Below are 20,659 nucleotides of genomic sequence, written 5' to 3' on the forward strand. Positions count from 1 at the left end.
GCCACTGGCTCCGTGTCCAAAATGGCCTGTGGTCAGTGGTGCCTGGGCACCTGTGCTACCCCTACAGGGGTCTTCGTTAGAACCCACAACTGGGCCCAAGTGCTGCGCTGGCTTAAGTCAAACGCCACAGATGGGACGTGTGTCCAGGCTTGTCCAATCATTTCCTTTCTTGCATCTCCCTAATTACACAAATTCCTTGACAGAAAGGATACAAGAAAAGCTTTGACTTGATGGAGGCCAAACACAATTTCAAGCTGCAATAAATGCTGCAGCCTTCTAAATAAAAAAGCTCAGTGGAGAATTTAACTATTTCGTTTAACTATTTCTTTTACACTATTTCCTTTTGTGAATTCTGTCCCAGTCCCCAGCCCTGGCCCCCGGTGAGACGCCCTTACCTGGCAAGCCAGGCTGACCCTGAGGTCCACGGTCTCCTTTGGGCCCCTCCGTGGCATGGCCTGGGGATCCTGGTAACCCCGGCTGTCCCTGGGGCCCTGGAGGACCCATGAATCCTTGCTCTCCTTTGGATCCAGGAATTCCTGGGCTCCCAGCTAATCCTGGGAAACCCACCTCACCCTTTGAACCTAAACAAGAAAAAACAGTTTGAGGTGATGGGAAACGCAGCAGCAGAACACTAATCTCCAGCGTGGACGGCAGGGATGGGATGAGGCGTGCCTCATCCTGCAGGTACCCCTCAGAGGGGGCTTCCAGGGGCACCAGGGGAAACTGCAGCAAGGGCTCTGATCCCTCCTTCTCTTTAATAACACACAAGAATCTGACCATGGCCTGGCTGGAAAAAGAGCTTAGAATGCTAGGAACCCGGCTACCATTTTTATACTTCTTAAAAGACGTTTTCCACGGCAAAGGCATCTGAATTGTGCTTAGAGACATCTGCAGCAACTGCACTGCTAAACGAAAGCCTCACTCCACCAGCAAATGAATGGACTGGACAAGCCAATCATGTTATATGCATACAGGGGGACACTACTCAGTCACAGAAAGAAGTGAGCAACTACGGGGCTGGATTCAAACTAATTATGTCGTGGGAGAGTAGTCAGGCTGAAAAGACTGCAAAGTGCATGGTTTTATTTTTGTAAACTGCCAGAAAAGGCCAACTAACCTAGAGGACCAGAAGGCAGATGGACGGCTGCTTGGGGGCTGGGGAGGGGGCGGGAGGGGGGATTACGAAGCCGCAGAGGAGACTTTTGGGGGAAGGCTGTGCTTGTTATCTAGAATGTGGGGATGTTTTCATGGGTGTAGACCTATGTCAGCCTTATCAAATTGTACACTTCAAATATTTGTAGTTTATTACCTGTCAGTGAAACCGCAATAGAGCAGGTTTACAGGAAAAAAATTCCATGTTTAGTTTTAAACTTATTTTCCAAATTTTACCAATAAAAATGCCAAAATTCTCAGGTTATTTCAAGAGCAAAGGAAAAGGGAATGAAATAGGGTCAAGACCTAAAGTGGTCATTTGGGATTCTCTTCTCCTGGGGATTCTCCCTGATATTTCACACAGCCGTGAGTGGACAACGCAAGGTGCTGTGTAGAGTTTGTGCAAGGGCAGTGGGGCGCATTGGATGGAGGGTGCAGGATCGCATGTGTAGAGTTTGTACAAGGGCAGTGGGGCATGTCAGACGGAGCGTGCAGGATCCCAAGAACAAAGGAAAAGGGAATGCAATAGGGTCAAGACCTAAAGTGGTCATTTGGGATTCTCTTCTCCTGGCGCATCTCCCTGATATTTCACACAGCAGTGAGTGAACAACACAAGGTGCTGTGTAGAGTTTGTGCAAGGGCAGTGCAGCCGTTGGACGGAGCGTGCAGGGTCGCATGTGTAGTTTGTGCAAGGGCAGTGCAGCACGTCGGACGGAGCGTGCAGGATCGCATGTGTAGTTTGTGCAAGGGCAGTGCAGCACGTCGGACGGAGCGTGCAGGATCGCATGTGTAGTTTGTGCAAGGGCAGTGCAGCACGTCGGACGGAGCGTGCAGGATCGCATGTGTAGTTTGTGCAAGGGCAGTGCAGCACGTCGGACGGAGCGTGCAGGGTCGCATGTGTAGTTTGTGCAAGGGCAGTGCAGCATGTCGGATGGAGTATGCAGGATCGCATGGCAAGGTAGGAAAGGCAGGGCGGGAACAGCCCACAGTGACCCCTTGAGCAGGTGCATTTGCAGGGCTCTGTGTTTGAGGGAGTCTGTGAGTTAAGGGAGAGGGAAGTGCCCATTCCCAAGGCAGCCCACCCGGCACCAGGTCATCCTTCTCAACCCAGGGGTTCCCAGTGTCAGACCACACCCCTGCCAAGGAAACACCCTGGGCTGGTCTCGGGGAGAACCAGGGGCTGGGGAAGCAGCACCTCCGTGCCCCTGCTCCTTCTCAGCTGAAGTCCAAAGCCTTCCAGGGCTTTCTGAATCCTCCCACTGAGTAGGATCACTCAGCCAGCCCAGCCACCCGCCATAAGCATGCCCACGGATGCTGTGTGTGAGCTCCTGGCTGCGGCCACCTGTGGCTTCTGTTCCGTGTCGTGCGGCTCACATGCCTTGTATTTTCTGTGTCCCCCTTGCTTTCCCATGAAACGCTCAGCTCTCTGAGAAGAGACTGACTTCCCAAGCTCCTGGCCAACTCTCAGTTGCACTTAGTACTGAGCACATCATGGTTGCACAGGGCATGTTTTTGTCTAATGGCATGTGCTACATACTGTCCTGCATTCACATAAGTATAACTAGTTCTAGAAAGTCAGAATTTCAATATTCTGATGACCTTCTAGGCATAAAAATGACAGGGGTTTCCCCTCTCTGCTGGAGTTTTATGAAATTAGTCCAAGTAAAAGATAATTCTGATCATGAGTGTACTGCACGCCATTTTGATCCATTAATTAGAGGGGAACCACACGTGTCTTGCAGGCATTGCCCTCTGGGCCCAGCACCCGTCCTCCATCCAGTTGCTGCCTGGCCAACAAGGATGGGGCTTCATCCTGAAGACACTGCCCCTTGTTCTGCTACATCAGGCAGCAGCGGTTGGTTGAAAAGGAAGAGCACAGTGAGCAAAGATTACCTTTGTCTCCTTTGGCCCCTGGAAACCCTGGGAATCCTCTTCCTGGTAGACCTGTAAGATGAGGGTAAAATGCAATGTTTCTCTTTACTTAAACAATCCATCAGCAGGTACAACACAAAGCACTATCAACTCTGCAATAATACTATGTATATTTGTGGACTACATAGATATTAGTTAATTGCACCCTTGTAATGAAATGATATTCCTACAGTTATTATAAAATACCCTTGACTGGATGTTCCTAAATTTAGTACTTTTTCCTAAGTACCTTTCAGCTCAGAACCATCATGGCATTTAGCAGAAACGATCTGTGCAAATGAGTATATGTTTCCTGCTGCCGTCCGGAGATGAGCAAACGGGATTCTCAGACAACCATCCAGCTAATTGCTATTCTCAGGGAGGTGGGGAGAGCCAAAGAGATTTGGGGCAGCAGATGCTGGGGAGATGACAAATGTCAGCAAAGGGCTTGAGGGAAGATTCAAATGGGGGGAAAGGAGTGCAGGGGTATTTTAATGAATTGTTTGTATAGAAAAACGAATGTATGTAATATAAAGTTATGGAATAAAAAAAATCAACTTAAGAGGCCAGAACCAATAGCTGTGGAAGCTCTTGGTGGTCTTCCCAGTGTCCCCCCAACTCAGGGGTAACCTGCTTCAAATGGTGTGTTTATCTCTCTCTTGCATTAAATATGAATATTACTGTGTATGTGATTGTCATCATCACACCTGCACTTCTGTCCAAGTTATGGCCAAGTTAAGGCCCATCTGTGACAGGAGCAGACTCAGGGGCCAACCAATATTTCCAACCGTTCCCCCTCAAATGGGGAAATGCTGGGCAGAGAAAAGAGTTTTGTTTTGCTTTGCTTTGTTTTGTCATAGTAACCACAAGGGAAATGGCAAGTGTTCTGACAGCAGGTATTTTATGTGTCTCTGACTCACCACTGAGAGCTCAGGTTATTTCAGGGGAAGATGCCCTAAGTATTTATGGGATAATAAATCCCACTTCCCTTCTTCCCCTCCTCTCATCCCACTCTACTCTGCACGTCCACATCAGTGTTTAAATAGTTGCAGGGATGGGCAGTCTAGGGGCTGCTCTGTGCCCAGCTCTGTCCACTGAACACAGGCAGTCTGCAGGTCTCTGGGAGTGCACGCTGCTGATTCTGACAGATGGGGCATTGGACCATACCTGGTTCACCCTTCTCTCCTGCTGAGCCCGGGATTCCGTCACTGCCTGGCTCCCCTTTCTGGCCAGCTGGGCCTGAGGGGCCAGGCGTCCCAGGAAGACCTCAAAGAGAAAAGTCACATCAGACACCTGCACAACCTCTCACAGCACCCTAGTTGCCATACCAAATGGTCCTTTGCTGATATCCTTTAAGGGAGTCGTTCCCTCCCAAGCACACCTGGTTTTCCTGAGGTCAGTTCTGACTTCCCTTCAGAAAGGACCCTGCATGCTTTCAGCAACACCACTAAACCCTGACCCTCAAAAGCTGGTGACAAAAACTCCATGACAGCTACAAAAACAGTTTGGAGATTTGAGTCCTAGATCTTGCTAGGGACAAGACCTCAGAAAGACCCCGTAACCTGCACTAGACTCAGTTTTCCCATCTGGAAATGGGAGATAGGAGAGTTGGCCTCCCTGCTCCCCATCTGTGATGGGAACCCCTTGGGGCCTCCCATCCCCTGGCCACTCTTCTCTGTGTGCCCGGGCTGTGTCCCAAAGAGGGCCCTCTACCTGCTTCTCCTTTGACACCAGGGATGCCATCCAATCCTGGGAGGCCTTTGTCACCTTTTTCTCCGGGCAGCCCAGGGCTCCCTAAAGAAAAAAACAAAACACCAGAATATCCATAAGCCTGGGCTTTTCTTTGATTTCTTAGATCCCCAAGTCCAAGAGAAGCCCCGCTCACCTACCTGGATAGCCAACACTCCCAGGAGACCCTTTAAGGCCTGGGGACCCTGGCATTCCTGGGATCCCAATGCTTCCTTTTTCTCCCTTCTCTCCAGGGCTTCCTGGGAAACCTGCTATCCCTTGATCTCCCTGCAAGTAAAAGTCAGGCATGTTAACTTTACATCTGTCCATGGGCATGCATCCGTAGGCATACTACAGATAATGGTATACATTTTGGTGCAATGAAAATTGCATTGCAAAACTCCATTTCCAGATTTCTCGCCAAAGAATCAAAGTCCACTTCTGAATGGAGAGGCAAACTTAAGCACAGCAGAGCCAACCATCTGGTTTCTACTTGCCATCCTTCTTTGCCCTCCATCCTCTCTGTTTTATCCCAGTGACAGCTGTCTCCCACCTTAGCATCTCACCAGTTTCTAGATTCTTCCTTGGGGGAGAGGTAGTGAATACAAGGGGAAGGAGAGGCAGCGCGGGAATCCCTGTGTGTTATGGCTCACTGAGTGTGCTGAGATATTTGCTGAGCATTTCTCAAACAGCATCTCCACTGAGCTGCGAGAAGGGGACCTTTCCATGCAGAGTGCTGGTTACCTTTTCACCAGGCAGCCCTGGGATGCCTATGCCAGGGGGGCCTGCCTGCCCTTTCGCTCCTTTTGCACCTTTTTCTCCAGGTAAGCCAGGTGAACCTTGTGGGCCAGGGATGCCAGGCACACCTTTCTCTCCAGGTGTTCCTATAAACACAAACAATTGAAACTAAACTTGGGCTTAGCTAGTGCTGGTATTACAAATGCAAAAGCACTTCCACAGTCAGCCAAGAATGAGATACAAGAACGTGAATCCCCCACAACCAGCCAAGAATGAGACACAAGAACACAAATCCCTCCTGTATCAATCGGCTCATGACCCAGCACATGTCAGTCACCCAGATCACATCAGAGCCACGCTAGGAAATGCCTCTCCTGTCCTTTAAGACCATCATGTTATAAGATGGAAGAAATACGTTAACTACCTAGAATATTTACTTTCTCAACAGAATAAAAATCTATCTTATGTTCTTTATTACACAGCCAGCTCTCATCAGCCAGACATCACAGGGACCATGAGGCAGGCAGCATGGAGTCCGTGCACACTCGGTTCTGTGATGCATGTTGATAGCCAAGCTTATTCACACATAGGCATGACCAGCAACCTAGATGCCTATATTTTAATTAAAGTGATAACAGCACCTGATCAAGACTCAGGAGGAGATGGAAAGATGTGCATCCCACCTGAGCTCTCCCCCTTTCTGAGTGAGCTCTGAGGACCATCACCACCCAGCCCTTCCCTCACTCTCCTCCTCTTCCCGGCTGCTCTCACTGCAATAGACACTGATGGCAAAGCATTAAGGCTAGTCCAGGCTTGGAGCAGAGGAGTCCAGAGAATCCTTCTGAACTAACACAAAGGGCTCTGGAGCTATGAGCTACTCAGGCTGAGAAGCCTGGATGGAGAAGCCAATGTCTCCTAGGGTCCTAGCCAAGGCGATGGTCACTTGGAGATCATCAAAAGTTGGCTGTATACGGCGCATGTTTTATTACATTAGATGGTAAGTTTTCTTAGCAATGGCCATACTGTCAGCCAAATGCCATCCATCCCTGAGCGGGAGACCATTCAGAGCTGAGGATGCAAATTCGTGTGAAAGACACAGCTGCCTGGATTCTGTCTGTCTCAGCTGAAGAGGATCTCATTCTATAGACATGCCCTACCACTACCACAGGCACACATGCTAGAGAACCCGCTTCTAAACCCAGTTTACCTGGCAAGCCCATTCCACCAACAGATCCTTTTGGTCCCGGAAGTCCTGGAGCACCTGGGGTTCCACTTATACCTGGATCACCTTTAGGTCCTAGAACCATGAAGAAAGCAATATGGCAGGTTGACATCTACAGAAAGAGCTGGCGAACACAGGCCTCATCCCGAGCCCTTGCCACACTGGGGACCGGAACAGCACACCATACCTGGCTGCCCGGGCTGTCCTGCCTGCCCATCCTTTCCAGGCACTCCCGGGGTCCCAGGGTCTCCTCGGGATCCTTTCTCACCAATTGGTCCAATTTGTCCTACACATCAGAGAAGAAAATAGCAATGAGCTGCATTTGCTTGCAAGCAAGTTGCTGCGGAAACACAGGTTGGTTTGGTATTATTTATGGGGGACCCGATAAGACACATTGTCTTATCAGGAGAGACACATAGTGGTTCTGAGCTTGGCCATGAGAAGCTTTCCTGCACTTGCCTTTCTCTCCTTGGTCTCCCTTCTGGCCCTTCATGCTGCCCATGTCCACCTTATCCATGGAGCCAGGCTTGCCAGGGAGACCGACATCCCCCTTATCACCTTTCAGGCCAGGGTCTCCCCTAGGTCCTGAGGAGCCCGGGAAGCCATGGTCCCCTGCAGAGGAAAGAGAAGGCGCCGGTGAGCCTGGGCCAGTGTTGCAGAGATGCTCGTAAGGCTTACATTCTTGTTGACTGGGAGAGCAGCTGACAAAGAGGCTACAAAGCACTAATAACGTGTCCAAAATGGCATTAATGGCCAGTGTCTGAGACACAGAAGAATCCAACCCCAGGTAAATGAGCAGTAAAAAGCCATTGTCTACAATTCATTATTCACTAATAACTCTAATGCTTGTGACTTGGCTTTCAGGTTTAGATAACTTACATTTCTCTCCTTCCTACGTATCTTTACCACTCTTATTCACAGTGCCCCTCAGTTCTATACAAAATAATAGAACAGGAATGTTACCATTCTACTAAACAAACGACTTTTTCATCTGTCATATTTGCAGTATTTCTTTTTAAAAGACACTATTTTGGATCAACTTCAAATAACAAGATAAGAAATAAAGACGAAGCCTTGTAAACTTGCGCAGGTTGCTAATTTGAGTCTAAGGACTCGGTCCCTGTGTCTTGGCATGGCTGAAGATGCCACCATTTCTCACAAGAAGAATCTCATCTGTGCCAAGAAGGAAGGCCCAATTTCTTTCTGATGTGCTTGGCCAAGCACAGTTTCAACCCCATGTGCACTGAGCACCAGGAATCCTATTGGAAGAAGGGGGTCTCCTAGCCTTTGGCTTGATGTTCTTAACTTCTTTTGTGGGCCTCTGAAAGTGAAACATGATCTATGACAACTTGGGAATTTCCCAAGTGGCATCGAAAAATAGACACAAGATGAGCTTCTAGGGTTATCAGTTCCCCTACCTTTTTCACCCGGTAATCCCGGAACACCCACTGGTCCTGGTGAGCCCGGCTGCCCGGGGGTCCCCATGACGCCCATTTCTCCCTTGGAACCTGTGGCCAAAGGAAAGGACTGTGAATATTTCCTCGCTCTGAATGCTGATGGTAAATGCTAAGAGTCATAAAAAGAATAAGGTGAGGCCCATGTCCTCATGACGGATCCAGGCAGAAGTTCAAAAATCACTTACCTGGAAACCCAGGAATCCCAGGAGACCCCTGCTGTCCAGGAAGGCCAGGGAGCCCGGACTGTCCTGTTACGCCAGGAAGTCCTTGAGACCCTTTATCTCCTTTAGGGCCTGGCATGTCCAGTCCGGGGAATCCGGGGAAACCCTTCTCTCCTTTTATTCCAGGAGGGCCTGCAGTTGGGTGAAACGCAAATAACTTTTAGCAGAATTTACAGAATGATCTACAATGTACAGTGCTCTGTTTAACCATGACTTTCTGCAGAAAGCACGTGAACATGCCCACACTGGGGGCTTCAATGGATCATCTGTTAGGTGTTGATGTTTGGGGTCATCAGGATAATCAAATGGCTCTTGTTCTAAAAGAAAAGCACCTCCCTTTCCTGTCATTGAGAGTCAGCAACGCCACCCTAAGCACCACCACTGCCTTGCCACAGTATTTAGGACTTGGGCTAGTTTTACTCTAATTTCCATGCACCACCTTAATTCTATGATTATTACCATCAAAGGCAAAGCTAGGTTCTAGATACGGACGCAATTAAATTATCCACAACTAATGAACCCTCCTCTGGAAAGGTAATATAGAGACATCAGTTAGAATAAGATGTAAAATGTGACTGAGTATACAATAAAGGAAAGGTCTCTTTGGCACATAATCTCAGTGGGTGGGAAAAAAATCTGGGACTACATTTAAGCAAACAATCAAACCTATTTTCACAAACTGGAGTTTTATTTTTTCTCTTTTTATCTCACACCTTGTGCTAAGCTTCCCTTCACAGAGACCCCAGCCTCATCTCCCATCCTTCAGGAAAACATGCTTTTGGGAAGGGATAATTCTAGAAGCATGTCACTCACCCGACAACCCCGGTGGTCCCTGTCCTCCAGGGGGGCCCCTAGCTCCAGGGGGGCCGATTCCTGGAACTCCTGGAGACCCCACGGAGCCTGGCAATCCAGGAGGCCCCGGTTCACCTGGAGAAGAAAAACTGAGAATAAGCTGTGCAGGAGCAGCGGCATGTTTCCCGGCATAGGAGACCCACGCACACAAATGGCCCCAGCAACAGAATGCCAGGAGCTCTAGGCCTCCAGGATTTGCATCGTTCGTTCAACAAATACATATCAAATATACGCGGTAGGGGCTCTGGGAATGCAAAAGTAAGCACATCCCATCCTTGAAACCGTCCAGAATGATCTGCAAGAAGTTACCTCTGATCCCCTGAAGCCCAGGGGGTCCAATCGCTCCGTGTTCTCCAGGAATACCTGGTACCCCAATGCTCCCCTTCTCCCCGGGTGTGCCAGGAATGCCAGGAAGACCTGGCAAACCTTTGAGTCCCGGTAGACCAACTCCAGGCTCTCCCTGAAAATCCCCAAAGCACAGAGAAGCAAATTGATTTGCAAAGTCAGTATTTTTACCAAACCAATAGCGTAAGTGAAGACTTAATAGATACTGCCAATGCATTTAGTAAGAATATTATCTGTTCAACCCTTTTCAAGTGTTTGCAAAGCTTCCTCATACCTATTACATCTTTTCAATCTCACCACAAGCCCTGTAGGTGGGTAACTTATATTGTTTTCATTTTACAAAGGACGAAAAGCAAGGCTCCCCATGGATAAATGACATTCTTCTCAAGTCTTCTGTCCTGAGCTTGTCCCCTCAACTCTGCAGCCTGGTGCCTGTGACAAAGCACTGACCCTAAGTAACCAGTAAAATGCCAAATATGATTTGTGAGTAGTTAATGGAGTTCTTTCTAAGAGATGGCAAGGTTCCAGGGCTAGCATGGACACCAGTTATTTAGTTTTTTGGATTAATGAAAGTTTCACAGTAAACTAAGCATTTTAAACTATGGCATGACTCACTGGGCTTTGCTAGATACAGATGATTAAAATAAAGGGTGAGGGTGCCTTGGAAACAGCCTGGATTAGGCACAGATGTAAGGCTCTGAAGCAAGCAGGTGGCCATGATGTCACCGTGCTTCACTGGTGTCCCCTGTCTGCAAATGATATTTCCAGAGAGGGAGGATTTGGACACTAGTGGGCAGTGGTAACTTCTCTACACGTCCCAGAAGGAAATTTTCAAAATGGAATGAACTCCATCAAAGGGATTCTTGAAGAAGCACGGTATCTTAAATCACAAACTAAATCTTTCATTCCCATTCCATTAGGCATTTACTAACTCCTGAGTCTTGCACTAAGTTTAAGATGATCCGCATGCTGCCGTGGTTGACTAAATGTTCAAATGCAACGTAGGTTATCAGGGGAAGCTGGTGGCGGGTTGTACAAAAACAAAGGTCCAAAGGTTTCTCTTCAGCCTTGCCACCAGAGGAGGGCACCCTGCTGTCATGTATTTCTTGGGAAGAAATCCGCCCTGGGATCGCAGAGGCGCGGCCCCTGTGGTGCCCACCTGCCCTCTCCTGATGGACAGGGAGCAGGCCCCACCTGGGTCCGTCACTGGTGACGTTTATCAATGGCTGTTGGCCCTTTCTCCCGTTTGGTACCAATGCCTTCCAGCAGTTTCACATCGGTTCCTTACAATTGGGACAGGAAAGGATCTAACTGGTAGTCACTCACATTCGCTGAGCAGAATTTCAAGTATAGGCAAGTTGGTAGCAGAATATTTGAGGGCAAGGAGAATCCTGACTTCACCCTGTACCAATAGTTCTCAAGCTGGGCAACCTGGTCGCCCTAGAGACATTTGCCAATGTCTGGAGGTATTTTCAGTTGTGACTGGGTGGAAGGGGGTGCTCTTTTGGTGACGCATCGGCGGAGGGAGGGCTGCTCCTGCCAAAAGCACTACAAAGGCACAGGGTAGGCCCCACAGAAAAGAACTATTGAACCCAGAATGCCAGTGGTGCTGAGGCTGAGAAACTGTCCTGGGTGACTATGCTTTCTTTCAGGACAGTGGCTTTCAAACAGCGTTCATCTACTTCTCACAGTAAGAAACATATTTTACCCTGAGTTCTGGCTTACACAGGCAAGAACATGTCTGTCATACAATTTCATAAAATTGAAACAAATGTTTCATAAAATCAAAACAAATATTTCCCCTCAAAAGACTCACTTCCATGTGCTATATTCTCTATTTCTATTCTATGCTATTTCATCAAAAACAGAAACCTGCTGGCCCAACATGTCCTGGGAGGTTCATAACCTGCGTTTTTTCTGTCCAACTAATAATAAGGATGGGGGAGAAGGGTCATTGAGGGAATGCTTGGCACCCACCTTCTGGCCCTGCACACCTGGGTTCCCAGGTAAGCCATTAAATCCCGGGCGACCTGGAGTCCCTGGAGGCCCCATGTCTCCAGGTAAGCCATCAACACCTGTTTTGAAGAGTTAAAAAAAAATTCCAATTACAATGCTGTTCCCCACTTTCTTCACTTTTAGTCTTGCCCAAATATGCCGACTTGATCTGAGAAGGTCAATGGTGGAGGCCTTCAGAGGTGGCTGGAAGAGGCCAGGGGAGACTGCCCAGCAGAGGGCGTCGGGTGCGCTGCTGCCTCTTCCAGCACCTCTGCCCTCCTCTTTCTCTCTCCTTTCCTTTTCTTCCGTTCTCTTCAAACTTTTCTTTCCCAACCTACTCTCCCCAAACAAAATAAACCCCTTGGTGCCTGCCCATGAGAAGGGCACTTTTACTCATCTACTCAAGGTGTGGTTAGAGGGGCAGGGGCACCATCATCTCATCAGAAACACAGACCCCAGGGACCTATAAGGCATGCCCACTTTTCAAGATCCCACAGGATCTGTCACTGAAGGACACCTGCCCACTGTCTGGGCCCCGCCCTGGAAGCTCTGATGGGCTGTGAAGCTGGCCAGCCACTCGTTCAGACCCTTTGTATGCAACGCTGAGGTCTCTGATGTCCAGTAATTTGTAAGTCTGCAATGGCACAGGCCCAAATCACACCCCCTGTAGGGCTGCTGCACAGATAGGGTGTGACCTAGAGTGGCTGTCCTCCTTTCTGCCACAAAGCCAAGCAACTCCATGTCACACGGGCCATGGTCTCTAGTGAAGGAGGCACTGCGTGAGGCAATGGGGGAATGTGAGGGAGTCGTGAGTGTGGCGAGGCCTCAGTGCGTGGCCGCCCTGAACACGGACGTTCTGCTGCCTGCCCAGCCTGACGGAAGCAGCCGTGGTATAGGTAGGCATTGCGTGGCTGTCAGAGGAAAGGGGCTGTCGTCTCCTTTCTCCAAGCTAGCAGCCTACAGCAGTAAGGGTGGATGGGGCCTGGAGCCGCTGGGTAGGAAGCCTGGGAGCCTGGAGGAGATTTCAACCTAAGTTTGACTGCATGGTGTGTTATACAAAGACAAACTTCCTTATACAATACATCCCTTTTGTGCTCACAGCACCTTCTCCTCAGTCCTGAACAGAAGGATGTGATGACAAGTGTGTTGATCAGAGTCTACCTGAAGGACAAGTAGACCTAAGAAATGTGAAAAGCAGGGAAAAAAGAAATTCCCTCCTCACCTCCTTCCAGTGTCACTTCAGCAGGAAGTTACGGCTCTAACACCCACAGGACTCCTCCCCTCGGAGCAAAGTCCCCTCCCTACAACTCCCTGCACCTCCCCTTGGGCGCTCCCCCAACTCCCAACCCACGCTAGCTGTGTTCAGGTGGACTGCAAGTCTTCCTCACAGATAAAAGCAAACACCTGGAAGGTGGGTTTCAGCAGGCGCCGTTGGTGACAGTGTCCATGCAGCTTGCACAGCCTTAGTATCCCATCTTCCCAACCAATCCCTACACTACAAGGCAGCTATTGCATAGAAGCGCCTGAAATCGCTGTGCTCAGCACCGCTTGGGCTCCTCAGAAAGCCTCCCTGAACAGCAGTCACCAGCTTCTATGGTGTTTTTATGTCTACTACCCCCTCTTTTCTCACGGAAGTCACAGGCAGACCAAAGGCTCGCATCCATCTGGCAGGGTTACCTTTGGGGCCAGGGGGCCCTGGAAATCCAATTCCTGGCTGGCCCACAGCACCCTTCTCTCCTGGCAGGCCTGGCCTTCCTGGGGTTCCAGGAAAGCCTCGGTCTCCTGTGGTGAGAAAGACCAATGGCCAGCATGAGAAAAACGTGAGGAAACTCTTGTGGTGTCCCGGTGAGCTGGAATTCCAACCGTACCTTGGGGACCTGGGAAGCCTGGGGACCCCGGCAGTCCTTCTGCTCCAGGGGGGCCTGGTAAAGGAACAACTTTTCCTGGTTCACCCTTTGGACCTAGGGGAAAAAAAAAAAAAAAAGCAAAGACAAAAGATGAAGGAATGGGGACCACATGGAACAGAGTGAGGACATGCAGTGGGTGGGCTGCGTACCACATCCCACCCAGCACCACGAGTGCCCGGAGAGCAGAGCCTCTGTCTGTTCTCCACTTCTTCCTGCGCGGAGAGCAGAGCCTCTGTCTGCGTTCTCCACTTCTTCCCCCGGCGCTTCTAGGATCTTTCACAGAGAGCTATGCTTCTCCCCAAAACGCATATCCAAAATGACCAAGATGTTTGTTAGATATAAGAATCCCTTAAGAGTCCACAATTAAGAGTCACAAGCAGCTGAAAAATCTACAACAACAACACGTAAGATGACTTTGGGTGATTTCTTAGTGAGTCGGTCTCAAAAAGTCAAAATACTTTTGCTGTTCTCTCTCAATTTACCAAAATCTAAGTTGCTTTGAGGTTGACCTAAATTACATTCATTTGGTGGTAAATTATCCAAACAACATGATCTGTGGGTGATTACAAGTGATTCATTATCCGCAACGGTGCAGCTGGAGAGCTCTGTGCTCACTTGAGCAGCACAGGCAAAACCATCCTTCCTCCCAAGCCAGGAAGCACAGCCCCAGTCCCCTGGGCACTCATACCTAGGAGAGCCACTGGAGTGTCAGGGTTTTGCTGTTAAGAAAGGACCAAAGGGTTCCCCTTCAAGAATGTATGCACCGAATCTTCGTATACCTTGTAAGGATTCAAGCTATGTAGGGCCTCCCCAGAACAGCCAGAACATTCTTTAGCTATAGACTGTGGGAAACATCAACTGACTGACCCTAGGAAATACCTGCTGTTGGTGACACACACCCCTGGGCGCCAGGCTTTTATGATCACCACAGTTAAACACAGCTCTGGCAGATTAAAGACGTCTGTTTTCTGATCTCGAAGCTAATTGGGTCCGGATGGCCAAGGATCCCTACAGCTGTGGGCAGAGGATCAACAGCCCTGTTCCCCCTCCCCAGAAGCCTTCTTCCCCATCTGCTAGTGTATATTTGTTAATACTCCAGCTGGTTTCTCTGATGGTAGTTTCTCACCAAAAGAAAGGCTAATTCCCTTCGACAGCTCCGAAAATCTGCAGATGTCACAAGCACAAAGACAGCACTTGATTTGTTGATTGTGGAATCAAGAGACCCAAGGGAAAGTGATCAGAAGTCCCTATGCCTGGTTTACCAAAGTCCTCCTCCATCAAACCCGGTATCACCCTACCTCTAACGGAGTCATAAAAGAGACATTTCTGGGACCCTTCTAAACAAAGAACAGCCATCAACGGCGTCAGAACTTGATGCTAAGAACTCACTGATGACACAGCAGGGAAAAGGATAAGAGCAACAGTTATGTTAGCACACTACACCTGGGCTTCCATCAAACGCTGGCTGACATTTCCCATGCCGGAATGCTTAGGAACTGGACTGTGTGTGAGTGTGTGTTGTTGTTTGTTTGTTTGTTTGTTTGCTTTTGAGACAGTGTCTTGCTCTGTCATCCAGGCTGGAGTGCAATGGTGCGATGCTGCAATGGTTGCTCACTGCAACCTCTGCCTCCTGGATTCTAGCAATTCTCCTGCCTCAGCCTCCCAAGCAGCTGCGATTACAGATGCCAGGGTTTCACCATGTTGGCCAGGCTGATCTCGAACTCCTGATCTCAGGTGATCTGCCCACCTTGGCCTCCCAAAGGGCTAGGATTATAGGCGTGAGCCACCACGCCTGGCACCAGCTACTTTATAAATAACTATGTTTTTTAAGGTTTACTAGTTACATATTTTTAATCACTTTAAGTCCTTTCACTCACTTTTACAACTTTCTGAATGTTTCCTAGCAACGTGCATTTACTTCCCTCATCTACGCACAAGGCATTCCTGGCCTCTCCTCGTCTCATTATGGGATTGTGCTCTCATTATGGGAGCACAAGGAGTGCTCCATGTCTACTGGGAATCGCAGTCAGCTAATCAACTATTAGCACCTGCTGTGTGCAAGGCCCAGCGCCACACCCACCTCCCACTGGCCCTGAAAATAAGCAAGTCATGGGAGAGGAGAATGACGAGGGAGTCCACACTCATCCCTGCTACCGGTTCTCTGGAAACCCTCTGAACAGGCTGTGCCAGAGGGCAGGGACCACATCTGTGGTTTTGACCACATCTTGTCAATGCTCAGCATAGAGCTTCGTGTGTGATTCACTCAGAAAACAGCAGACAACTAAAACCACCATGGAATGAAATCACCATTGCGCTGTGGGGCCTCTGTAAATCCGTTCACAGGTGTCTGCCTACTGTGAAGAGGTGGAGATCACACCACTCAGGCTACACAGAAGCCAAAATGGGCTGCTCATCGGGAAAAGTCCAATGGGTAAGGAGAGGAAAATGACTTGAACTCAGTGTGACTTCTACGTAAAGGCTGATTTTAGCTGGTGTGTGCTGTATGCTTACTTATGAGGACTGTAAACCCAAGTTCTTTTTAGGTAGAACCTGCATATTACCTGGCCCATCACATACATGAGGAAAGGAAGGCACAAAAGGCAAAAGGCTTGCCCAGGTCCCACCCGAACTCCTGGAAGAATCAAAGCCAAGTGTGAGCCCCAGCCTATGCGAGCCCCGGGACTCTGTGTGCACCCGAGGTGCCTGCGCCCGCCTCCGTTTACAACTTCATGCTGCACCAGGAGTTTCTCAGGCCTCACCTGGCAGGCCTGGGGACCCAGGGCCTCCAGGAAAGCCTGCTTGTCCTTTGTCACCAATGGGACCAGTAGGACCATATCCTGGAGGCCCAGGGGGGCCGGTGTCACCACGACTGCCTGGGAATCCAACTCCTCCAGGGGGACCACGCTCTCCTTTCAATCCTACAGAACCCTGACGTGAGAAGAGGAAAAAGACACTGTTATCAGAGACAAACCAACACCCTGTCCTTATCACATTCTTCTGACATCTGTGGTCAATAAGTACTAGAGTTCACTAGTTCACACTATTATTTACTTCATCTACCCTCCCAGGAGGGCCACCTTGTAGTTAATAAGTGAAACCAGCATTCTTCTCCCTTAGATGAGCATTCTCCGTCCCTCATCTACTTAGGGAGGTACTTTAGAGAACGAGATGTTGATACCTGGAATCTTTTGAAAACAATGACATGAACACTATTAACTTCAGATTTCACCTCCCATCCAAAGCAAAAAGATACACAAACACATTGGTTCCATTCCCCCAAACGCATCAGAAGACACTGATCTGTTATCATCTAATTATTTGTCAATAATAACTGGCAATGTCTAGGTTTATAGACTTAAGTTGTTCCATGAACCATAAAACAAGTTCATTTGTGCCATCATCAAGGAGATAGAAATACATAGATATGATTCAAATTACTCATTTCTTGATTCTTTGCAGATCCACATTGTAAAATGCACATTCAAAGTCTGGAGATAAACATACCGGCGAGCCCTTGGGGCCAGGAAGACCCGCATGGCCATCTCTTCCAGGAGAACCCGCTCTCCCTGGCATGCCGGGCTGTCCTGGAAAGCCTGGGTCTCCTTTGTCACCTTTGAGCCGCAGGTCGAAATAAATCTCACCAGGCTCCCCCTTGGCTCCTGGCTGGCCGATCAGCCCTGGTGTACCTTGAGGCCCCTAAAAGAACAAAGCCTTGTGATCCACAGAAGAACCCATCCACGAAGCACACCAGTGTGACTGTAACACAGGCAACCACAGAATCAAGAAGCCGCCTTCTTGAAAACGGTCATGCATTCACACCTCATCATTCATTTTCTAGATGCAAGCCAGGAGCTCTGTGACAAAGCCCTGGTCTGCTGCACTTCTTGTGTTTTTAAGAAAAACGCTTATCTTAATTAGGTATTTCAAACAGAGACCTGGATGGGGCAGAGGGAGTTACAGTGTGGCTTGGGGCACCCAGCTCTCCTCAGGGAGCTTTCTTTCCCTAACAACTGCTCAACATTCACAGGAGCGCGCAGCACCTATCAGGAGGTGCTGACTGACGTGTGGTTCATTGTGCAGCTTCAGTCATGGACAGACTCAAAGCACAATCGCTGTCCTCAGCTCTGCCTGCTGCCTCAGCCCCACCGGCACGCAGAAGCCTTTTCTCCAGCTTCTGGGCCCAGTGAGCCACCCGTCAGCACCTCCTGGCCAGTGCTGAATACTCCCGTGAATACTGAACAGGTTTCCTTTTATGCTCATGCCCAGAATTCCAGGAGATAAGGACTTCCAGGGCACCAGTGAGAGAGGAAACTCGGAGTGGGCACCGGGCCAGCTCTATGAGAAGTTATGTCGAGTCAGCAGAGTCAAATTGACTTTCCCAAGAGACTCACACGAGAACATTGCTCAGTTCCTGGAAAGTTAAATCTGCAAAGAACACCCATACCCACCAATGGTTTCTCCTCCAGCATCCTGAGACTTGGATTTCACACACACACACACACACAAAAAAAAAAACAGAAAAGGTTTCAAATAATTGTCCCATTTACTTGTTCACTTAGGCCTGAGAAAGGCATCTTCAAAATCCCTGTTGACTTCGCAGAATTTTAACTCTGGCACAATTCACTTAATGTGAATTCTTTTTCATAAACTTTCTTTCAAAAGGTTCTCAGATACATATGAATCACTCACATGCACACACTTCTGTGTGTGCATATACTGTGTGCTTCTCAAAGGAGGGAGTTGGTCGACCAAGGACAGACCAACATTTGCCCAATCTTTAGATTGAACATATGGCGAGTATTGCTTACCAGCCTGCTAGGCATTACGACGCTTTCTATGGCATCTCTGACCCTTATTGCAGCTCTGCAAGGAAAGCATGGAAACCAGGACATAGCAGAGGAAGAAGCTGATACTCAAAGAAGTGAGGTGATAGATCCAAGACTAACCAGCCAGAAAGTGCTGGAACTGGGATCCATATTTATGCATTTCCAGCTGCAAAACTTGTATCTTATGCCTGTGCCCCTGGAGTGCTAAGGAGAGTTAGGTATGGTTAGTAAAATCTGCCCATTACACAGCAGGAGAGGTGAGGCTTGAAGGACCTCTGTGTCCTGCTCAAAGTCAAACAAACTGCAAATATGGGACTAACCTAAATGGGGTTGACTTGCGTTCCTGCCTGAATTGCTTCCTAAGAGCTAAAAAATTGCAGGCTAAGGAACGGGAGAAGCTGCTCTTCTTCCCGTTTCCATCTTCCATGCCAACCACAATGCACTGACTCCTGGGTCAATCCTGTCAAGCAGGCTTCCAAACGTAGAGAGAGAGTATGCGGCAACTCTCTGCGCTGTTCAATATGACTTGGAAAGTTAAATTAAATAACACAAAAAATGCAGTTCCTCCGTCACAGTGACTGCATTTGTTTTCGTTTTTTGTTTGTTTTGTTTTGCTTCGTTGAGACGGATTTTTGCTCTTGTGGCCCAGGCTGGAGTGCAATGGCGCCATCTCGGCTCACTGCAACTTCCGCCTCTCAGGTTCAAGAGATTCTCCTGCTTCAGCCTTCTGAGTAGCTGGGATTACAGGCATGCGTCACCACACCCGGCTAATTTTGTATTTTTAGTAGAGACGGGATTTCTCCACGTTAGTCAGGCTGGTCTCGAACTCCCGACCTCAGGTGATCCACCCGCCTCGGCCTCCCAAAGTGCTGGGATTACAGGCGTGAGCCACCGTACCCAGCAGTGACTGCATTTCAAAGACTCAACAGCCACCACTGGCCAGCAGCTGCCAGATCAGATGGTGCTGACACAGCACGCTCCTGTCATGGCAGAAGCTTCTCATGGACGGCTACTGGTGGTCTGAGCCGGCCCCGTGCTCTAATGCCCCTTATGACCTGGGACACTTTACTTGGACCTACTCAGGAAAGGTGGAACATACCCAGTCTATTTGCTCTGGGTCCCAGGAAAGGCAACAAATTATTTCTATGAGCCACCTGCCAGAAATTGTAGCAGAGAGTCATGGAAAATTTGTTATTTACTTGAAAGGTGTTGTGGGATTTCTAAACTGTTTCTCTGAGTTAATATTAGCTTCAATGCATCCTTCAATCCCAGCTAAAATTAGCCTCCTCTATGCAGCTTTTCTTGTGGGCGAGGGCTGCCTTCTGGTCTATTGTATGGTCCTCATTCTGTAAATCACTTTGCTTCATTAGGACAGTCTATTTGCAGAGCTGTCTCTCCACTAGTATTTCAGGGCTCTGGAGGTAGGACCAAGGTTTCCTGTCTTTGTATCCTTGGCATCCAGAACAAAAGAGATACTGGAGGATGTATACACTGACCTGGCAATATTCATCAATTAAAAAATACCAATGCAAGAAATTATAACCAATATACATTTTTCTCAACCTGGAAACATCATAACATTATTTTATAGTGATTATTCACAGCCTAAAAATATAAAGCTCCCCAATACTGTGATCTTAGGGGGAGAAAATATAATTTTTTATTTTAACAATGATGACCTTGCCTGCCATCATTCTATTTATGGGAGAAATCTGGGTTTTTAAAACAGTGACACTGGTGACCCTAGGACATCTCATGCGGTTTCTTTGCCACAGAACTTCTTGATTCTAAGTAGTTCAAAGGTCTTTTGATCCATCTCCTTGAAAATAAATGCTGAGGAATCAAATACTGCCTGGAAAATTTAGCATTGGCGGCATTAATTGGAGAAAATCTGACACCTATGCTGTCTGCCTCTAAAAAGTGGTGCCACTGTGGGAAAAGTCAGGGAGTGTTAGTTTCAGTTCATCCTCTCAGGGACCAGGAACCATGAAACCTGCTCAGATCAACCTGGGCATCATCAACCTGCTCAGGGAGTCGGCCTTTCATGATCCATTATTCTTTCCCAAAAATCAAACACTTGCCTTTCAAAAGGAAATGTCACAGAAATGCTATCTAAGTCAAATGAAAGCTCAGAGCATTTCACCGCTTTTAAATTTTAATCTACTCTGGTGTGTGCTGGTTTGTGGATATCTCTTTTAGCCTCTAGCCAGATTCAAAATAAGAGAACCACATTTCTGAGCCAGTTAACTCACGGAGCTTCAAATACATCTTCCAATAAAACGAAAATTACTAACTTCTCAATTGA

The 20,659-nt window shown here is 48.4% G+C and overlaps 1 protein-coding gene across 1 annotated transcript in view; it reads right to left on the reverse strand.

The window, feature by feature from the left end:
- COL4A1 (collagen, type IV, alpha 1) overlaps window positions 1–20,659 on the reverse strand; it is a 153,340-nt gene that overhangs the window by 21,127 nt on the left and 111,554 nt on the right. Inside the window, exons 25-42 of the mRNA XM_011989780.1 lie at window positions 17,033–17,224; window positions 16,288–16,456; window positions 13,490–13,582; window positions 13,299–13,403; window positions 11,604–11,701; window positions 9,591–9,741; window positions 9,243–9,356; window positions 8,394–8,561; window positions 8,170–8,259; window positions 7,211–7,363; window positions 6,939–7,037; window positions 6,737–6,826; window positions 5,536–5,675; window positions 4,953–5,079; window positions 4,777–4,857; window positions 4,231–4,329; window positions 3,046–3,096; window positions 396–581 (exon numbers count right to left, since the gene is read on the reverse strand). Coding sequence (XP_011845170.1) covers window positions 396–581; window positions 3,046–3,096; window positions 4,231–4,329; window positions 4,777–4,857; window positions 4,953–5,079; window positions 5,536–5,675; window positions 6,737–6,826; window positions 6,939–7,037; window positions 7,211–7,363; window positions 8,170–8,259; window positions 8,394–8,561; window positions 9,243–9,356; window positions 9,591–9,741; window positions 11,604–11,701; window positions 13,299–13,403; window positions 13,490–13,582; window positions 16,288–16,456; window positions 17,033–17,224 — 2,206 coding nt within the window. The remainder of the gene's footprint in view (window positions 1–395; window positions 582–3,045; window positions 3,097–4,230; window positions 4,330–4,776; window positions 4,858–4,952; window positions 5,080–5,535; window positions 5,676–6,736; window positions 6,827–6,938; window positions 7,038–7,210; window positions 7,364–8,169; window positions 8,260–8,393; window positions 8,562–9,242; window positions 9,357–9,590; window positions 9,742–11,603; window positions 11,702–13,298; window positions 13,404–13,489; window positions 13,583–16,287; window positions 16,457–17,032; window positions 17,225–20,659) is intronic.

Source organism: Mandrillus leucophaeus, unplaced genomic scaffold, assembly GCF_000951045.1.
Source record: "Mandrillus leucophaeus isolate KB7577 unplaced genomic scaffold, Mleu.le_1.0 Scaffold363, whole genome shotgun sequence".
Lineage (NCBI taxonomy): Eukaryota > Metazoa > Chordata > Mammalia > Primates > Cercopithecidae > Mandrillus > Mandrillus leucophaeus.